General features: G+C 43.8%; 1 protein-coding gene across 2 annotated transcripts in view; it reads left to right on the top strand.

Annotated features, from left to right (window-relative positions):
- The first annotated feature begins 3,662 nt into the window (after positions 1-3,662).
- The window catches only part of usp33 (ubiquitin specific peptidase 33), a 28,038-nt gene continuing 18,846 nt past the window's right edge, over positions 3,663-12,854 (top strand). The window contains exons 1-5 of one of the 2 annotated variants that reach the window (XM_063218944.1): positions 3,663-3,977; positions 7,981-8,078; positions 8,864-8,917; positions 9,375-9,437; positions 12,602-12,757. In XM_063218944.1, coding sequence (XP_063075014.1) covers positions 7,995-8,078; positions 8,864-8,917; positions 9,375-9,437; positions 12,602-12,757 — 357 coding nt within the window. In that variant the 5' untranslated portion in view covers positions 3,663-3,977; positions 7,981-7,994. Of the gene's footprint in view, positions 3,982-7,980; positions 8,079-8,863; positions 8,918-9,374; positions 9,438-12,601; positions 12,758-12,854 lie in introns of both variants that reach the window. The other variant, XM_063218945.1, reaches the window with a different exon arrangement.

Raw genomic sequence — 12,854 nt, 5'->3', positions numbered from 1 at the left:
TTATCCTCCTCGACCTCAGTGCCGCCTTTGACACGATAGACCACAACATACTAATTGACCGCCTTGAATCTTGGGTAGGCTTGTCCGGTCACGTCTTAGAGTGGTTCAAAACATATATTACAGGAAGACAGTTTTTTGTCACCATCGGAGAATACGTCTCAAACAAGTATGATGTGCCTTTTGGAGTTGCTCAGGGTAGTTGCTTGGGCCCTCTCCTCTTCTCTCTCTATATGTTGCCCCTGGGCTCCATCATCAGAGAGCACAATGTTGATTTTCATAGCTATGCCGATGACACTCAACTATATATCTCTGTCGAGCCTAGCCAAACCACTGCCATTCATGCCTTGACTAAATGCATGTCTGCCATTACAGATTGGATGAACAGTAACTTCCTAAAATTGAATGAAGATAAAACTGAAGTGTTGCTCATTGGGCCTAAGAAAAAACGTGCAAAACTCCACTCAAGCCTAGGTGACCTAAGCATACACATTAAAGATAAGGTTACTAGCCTAGGTGTGGTCATAGACTCGGATTTGAGCTTTGAGCCTCACATCAACAAGATAACAAAATCTGCTTTTTTCCCATCTTAGAAATGTCAACAAAGTGCGCGGCTTGGCCCCCCGACAAGACGCTGAGAAACTTATTCATGCCTTTGTCACCAGTAGGATAGACTACTGCAATGCTCTTTTCTCTGCGTCTCCCAAAAAAATTAATTGACAAATTGCAAACTCATTCAAAATTCTGCGGCAAGAATCCTAACAAGAACCAGAATGAGAGAGCACATCTCTCCTGTCTTGGCAGACCTGCACTGGTTACCTGTCTCATACAGAATCGACTTTAAGATTCTGCTCACAGTATTTAAAGCATTAAATGGACTTGCCCCAGCTATATCTCAGACATGCTCTCTTTTTATGCCCCTGCTCGAGCTCTCAGGTCCACTGATGCCAAGCTGCTAAGGACCCCCACCCCCCCGCAGAAGAAGATCGGCGACGCCGCGTTTGCCTGCTATGCGCCCAAGAGATGGAACACCCTCCCCATCGAGATCCGATCAGCCACCTCCGTCGACTCCTTTAAGAAGCAGCTGAAGACCCACCTCTTCATCCTTGCCAACTCCTAGCTGCCAAGACGTCATAGTGTCCCAGCCGCCGCAGCGCCCTTACTACTCGCAATCCAGCCCTGGCAGGGGGCTCCCCTAGGTGGCCGCTGGTCTCTGCCTGAGGTTTCTTCCTGACTACAGGGGGTCTTTTTTCTCAGACCTCACTGAGCTTTTTTTTCCCCCTCACAAACTATGAATCAAGCGAAAGGGAGTTTTTCCTCACCCCTGATGCCACCAGGGGCCGCACCTGAGCGCCCAATCTCTGTGTGACTATCTATGACTTATGATAGGCCCAGCCACTATGGACCTTACACATCTAAGAATCCTGGTCCTAACCTACGTTGACCTTATGACTCTACATTCTCTGTCTATCTCTTCTTCCTCTGCCTTCCTGCTTTTTCTGCCTCTCCTCTATACCTCTCCTTTTAAATCTATCTCTCCTCTCCTTTTAATTCTATCTCTAACAATGTTTTTTCCCATTTGTTAAGCACTTTGAGTTACATGCCTTGTATGACACAGTGCTATACAAATACAATTATTATTATTATTATTATTAAAATATGGAGCTAATGCAAGAAATAGCAAAGAACGTCCACAATATAATAGGCAGGCCTGGCCCAAGCCTTTATGGGTCCCTAAGCAAAATTTTATCCGGGGCCCCCCATACCACCACATCAGCATTAGATGCTTCATGCTTCATTTACTTGCACGAGTGAGGGGTAGACTAGGAGCTATGACATATAGGCTCTCTGTAGATCATGTAGGCAGCCATCATGCACTGCACTCCTTGGAGCAACATTTCTAAAACAGAAACTAGCCTGATAAACCAGCCTAAATGTGAGACTGGATGTGTAATTTAGTCTGGCCCCGATGATACATCCGAAGATTGATGATGAGAACAAGCTGATGTTTTTCAAACCGTGCCTGTGCCTAATAGGCCGGCGCTCTGACCAATCAGCGATCTTTCTCGTTGAATGTGCTTTCCCCAGGGTTGGCTTTCCCAACATACGCATGAACGGCCTTGCGTTACGCCCTTTTTTGGGGGAAAACATTGGAGGGAAAGCCAATGCAAGTCAATTGGTGGTGTTGGAAAAGAATAAACGAAAGACAAGGACCTGTAGACTAGCGTTGTTCACATGCAACATGCCGAAACCGTGTTGTGTTGGCTGTTCAAATAATATAGCCAAACAGACGTGGCTGAAGCATGGACTGTGTTCATTTAGGGTAACCGATGTAGCACGTAAGTTAATGACACATTCGGCTTGCTTTCCCCCACAAAGGGGCGTAACGCACATTCACGAGCATAGCTCCCGGATGGCCGTTCATGCGTATTGCAAGCTTCGTCGTCACTCCCTCAAAACCCTGCCCACTTTGAGTCAAAACAAATTCAAAACGAATCTCTGCGTTGTGATTGGTTCGCCAGATTCAGTGCACAGTTTTCAAAATGTTTTCGATCCCAGGCCAGACCTAACCTGGCTCTCAAGATGCACGAAGCACGAAGGGTCTGCGTGAGAGCCAGGCTAGGCCAGACCCACTCGCCAGCCAAAATGTTTTGGCGTCCAGCGGGTGGCGCTGGTTTATAGGCTAACAGAAAGTAATTTATCACAAAGGGAAGTTTTAACAATTAAAAGTGCTACATGAAAAATTATGTCCACGGTCATTGAGGTGTCCCCCGATATGTAAGGGGTCCTTTTTCCATTGTGGCAGCAGGGGGTGTTCACTCACGGAACTAGCTACTAGCCACAACTGGCTAACCCTAACCACGGGCCAGTGCAAAATGAATGGGTGTCAATGGAGTTTTCTACCATTATAATTTTTGTGATTTTTTATAATTTTTTGTCCTGAAATATTAATATTAAGTTCGAAGCTAGAAATAATAAGACCCAATTTGAATAGCGTTTCAATTATTTTGCGCCACTAGATTATTATATACTGGGTCACAAAGCTCAATTTTTATGGGGCCAAACCCATAAACATTAGCGCGATGCTAGCGAGTACAGGTTGAAACCTTCTAACCTGCTGTAAAACTACACACCTGAACGATTTGTCAATACAGCCTATTGTTAAACAACAGTCATAGTGCTTACCAGAAATGTTTTGTTGATGATATTTGTGACTGGAAATCGCAGTAGTAATGTATTTAGCATGGGTTCCCCTTTCCATTCCATACATTTTCCCACATGAAGCAGGACTGGCCAAAGCTAACTGGCTACAATGGGAACCAATGAGACTGAGCCTTCTCCCTGTTAGAGATTCTCTGGTGGCAGAAAGTTGTACATGAGAAAGAAATGGTGGACAGTTCATTTCTTCTTGGAACTTTGCTGCTTACAGGGGCCCCTGGTGGCAGGGGGGCCCTACGCCATTACATGGTTCGCTTATGCCTCGGGCCAGCCCTGATAATAGGCTATGGTTCTTAGTATGATGGCAAACTATTTGGCAAGATTGAGATGTGTTTGTTGGCATTACACTTTTCTACACACTATGCAGTTTCTTTCAAATGCCACTAGATGGCGCTTGGGCAGGGGTTGTGGAATGAAGCAATGTTCACACGCGCTTCTCCGGTAGATGGCAGTGGGCACGGCTCGCAGTGCTAGCTAGCTCTACATAGCGTTTCACTTATTTCTCCCATTTCTCCCATTCACTTTACATTACAGGGCATTACTACAGAACCGGAAGGAGCAGCTTGCAAGTGTCATAGCACAAACGTTAGTGGATCAACCTGGAAGTTCAGTGCGGCCCTTCGCTCCCTTACGTCGGTCGGTGAAATATTTCTTTGAACAGGTGAAGCTGCCCATATTTGCAGCATGTAACGGAATATATGAAGATACGTTTGACCAACTGAGCCGGAACGATTCATCCCAACCATCACTGTCTTCAACTGGTAGGTGAGCTTCTGCCCACGGGTGTCGCCTGCTGCGGATTCAGGTCTGCTAGCAAGTGCTAGCTAAATTCGAATGTAGTTAGCATAGCTCGCTAATACTGGTGTTTGTTGAATCGGATCCATCCACTTTATGATTGTAGTAGTCGATTTTAATCTTGCGTACTCGATCATACAGTAAGATAAATCTTTCCAAGAAAGGGAAAACCGGTGTGATTCAACACCTCACTCGTCAATGGTGCTTTGCCATTTCATGCAAAGTAAATGCAGTGACGTTTGTTAGCTGATGTTAGCACTAGCTATATTGGCCAGCTGTCAAATGGTCTGTTCAGCTTTCACTGGTTAGCAGGGCTTTGCAGACATTTCCCTTTCTCTCGCCAGCAAGTCGTTTTGCAGTCCATCCGTTTTCTTTTGTGGTACAGTTTGTGATAAAGTCGCCCATTCAGTGGTGAGTTATCATTCTTATAATGTACGTTTCCACCGCCTTGGTTTTGCTGCCCCGCATCGCATCTCGTAAGAGCTGACGCTGAAAGGTGGTTAAGCTAAAATGAAATGTAATGTGGCTAGGTGAGGAGGTTGACGTTTAGTTAAAGTTGTGGATTAGCAATCAACTTCTTATCTTAAATAACTAGATCTGGCAATAAATTAAGGGGGTCATGTGGATTAATGGGGTGCTTGCGGCCATCGTCTGCGCTTGGTCAGTGAATCAACCACCACCACTACGTTAGCATTCTAACGTCACACCATGATAACTCTGTCTTGCTACCACACTAATAGAGCTATATAACAATTACCGGTAGTATTAGTTCTAACTGATATGGTGTTTTGAATAGCCTGTTTCAGTACTTCCGAAATGGCACAGCGGGGCAAGTATTAACCCATCTTAATAGATTTTGCTTTGGGTGGCAAAGGCATTGCGGTCTGATACGAAAAGAAAACATGCAAGCTCAATACAATGGCAGTGGATATACTGGTGAACGTTTGCTAATATTTGTATTGTAGGTGGTTATGTAATATTATAAAGGATTCGATAGTCTTTAGAGTTTTGACAGAACATGGGCCACAGCATGCACAGGTGAGAAGGAGGGGTGTGTGCTTATCTGAACTCACGTGACGTACTACCCACCATAAAATGTTATGGCAAAGTAGCCGCATTGTTTACATTTGTGCACCGGGGAGTATATTCATATCAACTCTACGAATTTCACAATTCTATTCGGAATTTTCTATTCTGTTCTCCCACCTATAAGCATGCCCATCTGAATCGGCAAGATATGATCATGCCACAGTATGTAAAGTGAAATCAACATCTGGGGAGAGAGATGATGGTATCTAGTAATACACTGTGTTCATAATTTTCAATATCTATCCATCTAACAGCAATCTGCCATCATTGTAGACAGATTGTAATAGTGGAGGACAGGCGATATGCTTGTCATCCTTGGACACTGGAGATTTGTCCTTGCACCTCTTCCTGCCTCTGTTTGTTATTTTGTACAGGACGGGCAAAATGGCCAATGATGTTGCATAAAATTGCAATCTAGTTTACTTGTCATGTGTTTCAGAAAAATAAATAACTATTGTTTGTCGTACAACTTAGAAGTTACATACCGGTATACGAGATACTAAAGGCACTAAGCTTACTGCATACCTCAAAGATGATTGCATCTAACAAAGGGTTCATTACATTACATTACATTACATTACATTTGGCAGATGCTTTATAACCAAAGCGACTTTTAAAAGAGGACATAATCAACCCAACATCACAAGCAAATACAAAGTGCACAGGAAATATACAGAACAACAAGTGCAGTTGCAAAGAGGGGTTAGTTTTTTTTATTATTATTAATAAAGAGTACACACACAAACTAAACTAAACTAAACTAAACATCATGTCAAGAGTCTGCCCTGGGGCTAGGCCAGCTCAAGCATCAATTTAGTAGCTCCTTTCGAAAGAGGAAGGTCTTTACTTGTTTCTTGAAGGCTGCAAGAGATGTGCTTAGTCTTGCTGCCTCTGGGAGACCGTTCCACCACTTGGGTACAACAACGGAGAACAGTCTTGACTGGGAGTACCTAGAGCAGGGGTCAGGAACCTATGGCTCTAGAGCCACATGCGGCTCTTTTGGGAACTGTATATGGCTCTTACTTATCTAGGGTTGCCAACCATCCCTTGAAATATGGAAACATCCTGTATTTATAAATAAAAGTACAGGTTCCATATTTAGTTGAAACGGGACAAGGGAGGTTAAAAAGTGTTAAAATGCAGGAAATTACATCTAAAAAATACAAAATTCTCCCAGACCCACGCCATGATGATAACAGGGTTGCCAACTATCAATTTCAAGAAAAGCAACAACTTCACAGTAGCCTACACTCCACTAGAGTGTACCAATAACGTATACGTCAAAGTTGTTGGGCTTAATTTAAATACATGCTTTTGATTGTATTCAGTGTTTTTAAAATGGTATGGCTCTCATGAAAATGTATTTGTAAAAATTTGGCGTTTATGGCTCTCTCCACCAAAAAGGTTCCTGACCCCTGAGCTAGAGCGACTGGATGGCAGAGCCAGACGGCTTGTGCTGGATGAGCCCAGTTCTCTTCACATGAGAGGCAAATAAGAACTAACAATTGAGTGAGGTTTAGGAGAAAATAGGAGAAACCCACATTAAGATACTTTTATTCACTCCATAAACTCCCTATTAAAAGTCTTGTGAAACATGTTCATGCACAGCTTTTAAGCAACCCATCACTTCAATCTTGTCTAACAGCACAAGGTCAGACAGGGCATAGAGGGTTAGTGTTTGTGACTGTTGTAGACTGAGGTGAGGACAAGTTGAGAACACAGTCAGGCTACACAGCTGTAACCTCGCATCTCGTGGTCTCTCTCGCCATTGTCTCGAAGTTGCAACAATGTGTTGAGTCTAGTATTTCTCGAAGTAGCCTACCACTTATTCTGTGGATGCACAAATCATGGCAAGATCTCTATTTGCTTGCTTACTACAGCCTTGTAGTAACTTTGATACTTCCAGTGATTCCCAACAGGAGTACAAGGGGTATATACTATGCAAGCACATCGAAAAGGGCGGTGGAAAATTGTTATGCTAACTGTTAGGCGTAGAGTATTAAGCTTATAGGTTTGATTGCAACTGTACATTTCAATACTTAGACTGGAAGTGGGTGTGATAAAGTATATTAAAGACGACTGATGACTTGCATTTGAGGAAGTTTGTATACTCTTGACTAAGGATAGACCGATATATATATATCGGGCCGATATTTGCATATTTTAAGTGTATCAGTATCGATCGATACGCGTGTGGTTTTGGCCGATACGCAATATTTATTATTTTATGGCATTCAGGTTTTTTTAAAAGCACCAAGACACTTCATTTTTTTATTACTTGATTGTTAGACATTACTTGATTGTTAGAGTGGGTGTTTAAATGTTACAAGTTCTACCTCCAATTTGATAATGTTAAAGGAATGTTTATTTTTAACTTGAGACCTGGAATATTTGTCATTTTTGTACCTTTTTTTAAACCAAAATCAACCTCAAATATCGGGTATCGGAAATCGAGTATCGGCCAAGGGTGATGAAAAAAAAATCGGTAGCGCATCGCCATTAAAAAACCTGTATCGGTCGACCCCTACTCTTGACATGATTTTCGTCACCTAGATTTGGCTCTCAAGTTATACTTTTTTCACTGGCATTGTTGTCTGATCAGTTATGTACCAGCATTTTGGCATTTTAAATGAACTTATTGTCTAGTTACACACACACACACACACACACACACACACACACACACACACACACACGCACAAAAGAAACATTAACTGTAATTTGGAAGTGTCATTTATTTATTGTGTATTTTTTGCAGCTTCACATTAACATGTCCCTGTAATTTGTTTGTTTCTCTCCTCTGTGTGTGTGTGTGTGCCTGTGTGTGCCTGTGTGCGCCTGTGTGCCTGTGTGTGTGTGTGTGTGTGCCTGCTCCTGCAGTGTGTAAGTGAGTGATGCCTGCAGGATCGAGCAGTGACTGTCCTCACCTTGAGTGTGTAGGTGAGATCACCAAAGAAGAACTTATCCAGAAGTCTCATGTGAGTGGCTGACATATTAACTTTTATCAGTGTAGTGGATTACACCTCTGCTGTAACAGCCAGTTGGAAACGTGAAATAACCAAAGATAAGTTGCAGTCTGAGATGTAATCGATAGTATGCACGTGTTCTTCTGAGCATTGAAACATGTAAATGTTATTATCAGCAGTACAGCACAGATAAACTTGATGTAACTTAAGCTTTTATAAAATAAGCATTGCAGGCTTGTTTTGACTATGGCTTTTTTAACATTTTCTAACTCAGATTCCGAACATTTCAGCAAGAACACTATTTGAAACATGGCTGCAATGCATTCTTGCAATTTTACAGTCTAGAGCCAGTCCTGTTGTTAAGACAAAGGCCTCGTTAACATGAGGCATTTAATTCAGTATTAATTCAATTTAATTTAGAATTAAACGTAATTTCACTTTGAAAACATCATGTAAACACTTCTGATTTGGAATTAAATAAAAATGCAATGTAAACTCGACAGAGGTATTTCATTTTGAATTTAATTTTGAATTAAAAACATCATGTAATAAGAGTCAAGGATGAAGAAAGACATTTTTCTCAGAAAACTAAACCAAGAAATTTACATTTTTGGTTTATATACCAGGCAGTGGTGAAAGAAATGCAGTGCATTAGCCACACCATATATTCCTACCTGCCTTGAGTTGTTATGCAGTGTCGTGGTTGTTTGGTTGTAATGGATTCAATGGGTCACAGCCTAGGCAGCATGTTTCATTGCGTCACGGTTCATTGCCCTCTCTTCCATGCGTGTTCTCAGGGCCAGTGCCAGGATTGCAAAGTTGGTGGACCAAACCTCTGGGCTTGCTTGGAGGTAAGTGTCCTGATCTTTTCAAGTTTCCTTTCACTGTCTGAAGTGGCATTCTAATGCACCGTTAAGACGGCAACCACTGTAATTATAGCTTTCCATAGGTGCTTCTTTGAAAGCCTTAATAGCCCATGGCAGAAATACCATTATTATTGTATTATTCAGCCTGTATCAATGTGCCATTAACTGGCTTAAGTTTACTAATGACAGTCATGACTAATGACAGCCTTGGCCACCTGCACAGAAACTGGTCAAGCAGTACATCTCCTTTGCAACCATTTTACTGAATGGGTTCATGCCTGTTCCTGCTGCAACAGAGTAATTTGCATGAATCTCTCTCTCTCTCTCTCTCTCTCTCTCTCTCTCTCTCTCTCTCTCTCTCTCTCTCTCTCTCTCTCTCTCTCTCTCTCTCCCACTCTCTCTCTCTCTCTCTCTCTCTCTCTCTCTCTCCTTGCGTCTATAGAATGGCTGTGCTTATGTGGGCTGTGGAGAATCCCATGCTGACCACAGCACTGTCCACTCTCAGGTGAGTGAATGATGGGAGTGAGGACTGCAGCCCATGCACTGCAGTGGACCCCACAGGCATCACGCCGCTCTCAGAGGGAGGACGGGCAGGATTAGCACACAGCAAAAAGGTTAAGAGTTAGTGGCGCATCACCCGAAGGCACAGGGTCAAGGCATATTAGTAGAGCAGAGTACTTTTCTTAATGCCGAGGGAAATTAAGGTGTCTGACAGCTTACATGGATACATGGATACAAGACATGCTGTGTGTACAAGACATACACATATTATAAGACTTAAGACAATATTATGTCAGAAACATAGATTCACTGTAGAGTAGTGTAGTGAGTGCTACTGTCTGTAGAAATAACAAATGCAAGCATGACTAGACTAGCGTGATGTATATCAATATAATTGTGTCACTGTTACTACATCGCTGTAATGTAGTGCAGTAAAGCTAAAGGACAAGTGACTGTCCTATGAGATTCTCGCCCTGTTTACTCACTTTTATGGCTTTCAGGCCGACCAGAACGGAGCCGGTGTCGGTGCTCGCACCAGTTACGTTCGGCACTAAAGTGTTTGTCTGGGAACCGCCAGTGTTCATACCGGGCTCTGAACTTTTTCCGCACGTGACTGTGTTACCCGGATGAACCTGCTGACGACCACGCTGTCGTCACGGTTCGCAGAGAAAAACCTAGTATTTTGCGGTTCGCATTGCGAACCATTTTCCGGTTCGCGAACGCAAATATCTGTGGCGTGAACACAACTGTCGGTTCGCGATTAGGTGCTGGAACGGGCTCCAGCACGGTTCTCAGTCGGCCTGAATGCGCTATGAGTGTTCTTATGTAATTGATATGTCATTGCAAATTCAGCCAGGATATGTAAAAACGACTATTCCCCACTATTTCTGCATAGCATTGTATATTTTGAGGCAGAAAGGGTGAGTAGTAGTACCATATAGGACCATGTGTCTGGAAATGTGGTTGTAAAAGCTCAATTGGATCATCCATTATTAATCAGTGTGCAGTGTTCATCAACCCCCGTGGTGCATCCCCACCTCCCCCAAAGATCCCTCTGTGGTGCAGCCTCCTTGGCGCTGCTGCAAAGAAAGTCTGTGGAGGCACAATAACCTACATTTGTCTGCCTCTGTCTGTCTGTCTCTATCTCTCTGTCCATGTCTCTTTCTCTCTCTCTCTCACTTGTTCGCGCTTTCTGTCCCCTTCTTTCTTTCTCTCCCTTTACCCAATTCGGCGCAAGGTGCTGAAAAATCTATAAATTCACCCGAGATCTATGTCGTCTATAAGGAATGGTTATGGAGTTTATGTCTTTGCTGCAGAGAGAGGAAATGTTCTTCATGGACAATTGTAATTTCCCTCCCAAGCACATTGATATTGGCACACTGATGAACTTCTGTGGCATTTGTGCGTTTGTTGGGTTTTTGGAAGGGAGCCTCTACATCCACATTGGAATTCCCTCAATTATTTGCATTTGGATGAGTTGAGTGCTTAACTCCACATTGTCATTACAGATTCTTTTATTTGCCATGGGGTGAATTGGGTCCTTAGCTGAAGCAGGCAGCCTTAATTAGTGCTGTTACCCCTTGGAGGCCAGCCGCGGCCTCAGGCTCTGATTGGCTCGTCAGCCAGCAAAGCGGCGACAGAGATCAAAGCAGGACGCTATTACGGGAGGGAAGAGAAGCGTGTGAATGAGGCTAAGCGTTTGGTTGTATTTCTCTCTCGCTCCCTCTATATCCCTCTGCCCCAATGGGAGACCATTATGATTAGGGCCAGGAGTAGTATTTGTAAGGCCTGCATCTTAAAATAAAATGTGCAAGATGTGTAATAGGGTTGAGATTTTTCCCCTCTTTTTGACCCTACATTTTTCAGATGCTAGTTTACAACTAAACCAACACTGGTACACACTAGAACCGTGACATCATAATACTATGTGGCCACACTTTTCATGAGTAGACCTTGCACCACAAGAGCCAGGATTGAAGATTAGCAGCTACTTCATTACTCACATTCCCACATCAATTGAGATGCAATTGTTCCTTATGTTGTTACTAATGTCAGATTATCGTTTGGTACGCCTACTTCGGTCGGGTCTGTTTTTGTCAGTCGGCTGTTGCACAGAGAGGCTGTGGAGTGGCTTTGCGGTGTTTGTGCGAGCTCCTGCTGAAAGCTAATCTGGCCACATGAATAATGCAGCCTGCTCTGGTGCGTAACAGCTGCGGCCTGTCTGCCCGCCCGCCCGCCCGCCTGCCTGCCCGCCCGCCCGCCCGCCTGCCTGCCTGCTCTCCTGGTCGCCCGGTCGTTTGTTTATAGACCCTCGCATCCTCAATATGGAGTAGAGCAAACGCTCAAACACCTGTCATTAGTCATGCCCCCTTAATGATGAGTCTTTTAGTTCTTCTCTGCCTGTTTACATGCTGCAGGAGTGAACTTTGCCAGTGCTAGATCTGCACCAGAAGGGTTGTTTTAGCCAAATAGTCATGTCTCTTTTTTTGCTTTTTTTTGTGTCTACTCTTTGAGTTGTTCCAGTGGGGTGGTGGGTTTGGACTCTGCCTTAACCCGTTAAGACACGCCATTATACATTTGCTGTTACCAGAATGGCAATGATCAAGTCACAGTGCATTACCGAAGGCCCTGTGTCAGGTCACAGTAGTGTAGTACCATGGTAGTTAACTTTTCAATGACTATTACAGCATGCCACAGAAGGTACATTATGGGCGTGCATTATGGGGCTACACTGTGTGATGAGGGGGAGGGTTGACCAGTGTTGGCAGCCTGGAGCTTCTCAACATGCTCTCTAGGTGTGAAGGATAAAGTAAAACACGAGCATAGTGGGTGAAGAGCTGACCTTTCTTGCCCAGCTGGTTTTTCTACACCAGTGTCTGCAAACGAAGATGCCATTTGTGTACCGTACTTGCTTTCCTCGTGTGTTTGACTTTTTGGAATGTGTGCGGGCGGGGGTTGATGTCTCCAAATATTACACTGTGTCCTGAACTGGCACATTTTCATTGCATACTGACCTGACGTTCCTCTGTGTCGCAATACAACAAATTAGTCCAGAAATGAGTTGATTCTGCATGATTCGGATGTTTTTTTTGTTGTGTTTTATGTGTATGAAATCAGTTTTGCAACAAGAGCATGCGTTGACTTTTGCTTTTAACCTGCCCTCTTTAGGAGACGCGGCACAACCTGACGGTGAACTTGACGACGTTGCGTGTGTGGTGCTATGCCTGTGGGAAGGAGGTGTTTCTGGAACGTAAGCTGGGCCCGCGCTGCCCCGCCCAAACACCAAGCACCAAGCCCCTCTCCCCTCTGCAGACACCTAGCCAGGTAAGCCACCCACAACAACCACATCACTTCACATTGCTGTGTTAGTGTAGACCCAACCTATTTTTGTTGAGTGGTCAGTTTCTTGTGTGCTTGGTGG

The sequence above is a fragment of the Engraulis encrasicolus genome, chromosome 16 (genome assembly GCF_034702125.1).
Source record: "Engraulis encrasicolus isolate BLACKSEA-1 chromosome 16, IST_EnEncr_1.0, whole genome shotgun sequence".
NCBI lineage: Eukaryota > Metazoa > Chordata > Actinopteri > Clupeiformes > Engraulidae > Engraulis > Engraulis encrasicolus.
Note: the sequence above shows the minus strand (reverse complement) of the source record. Positions and strands in the feature narration are given on the sequence as shown.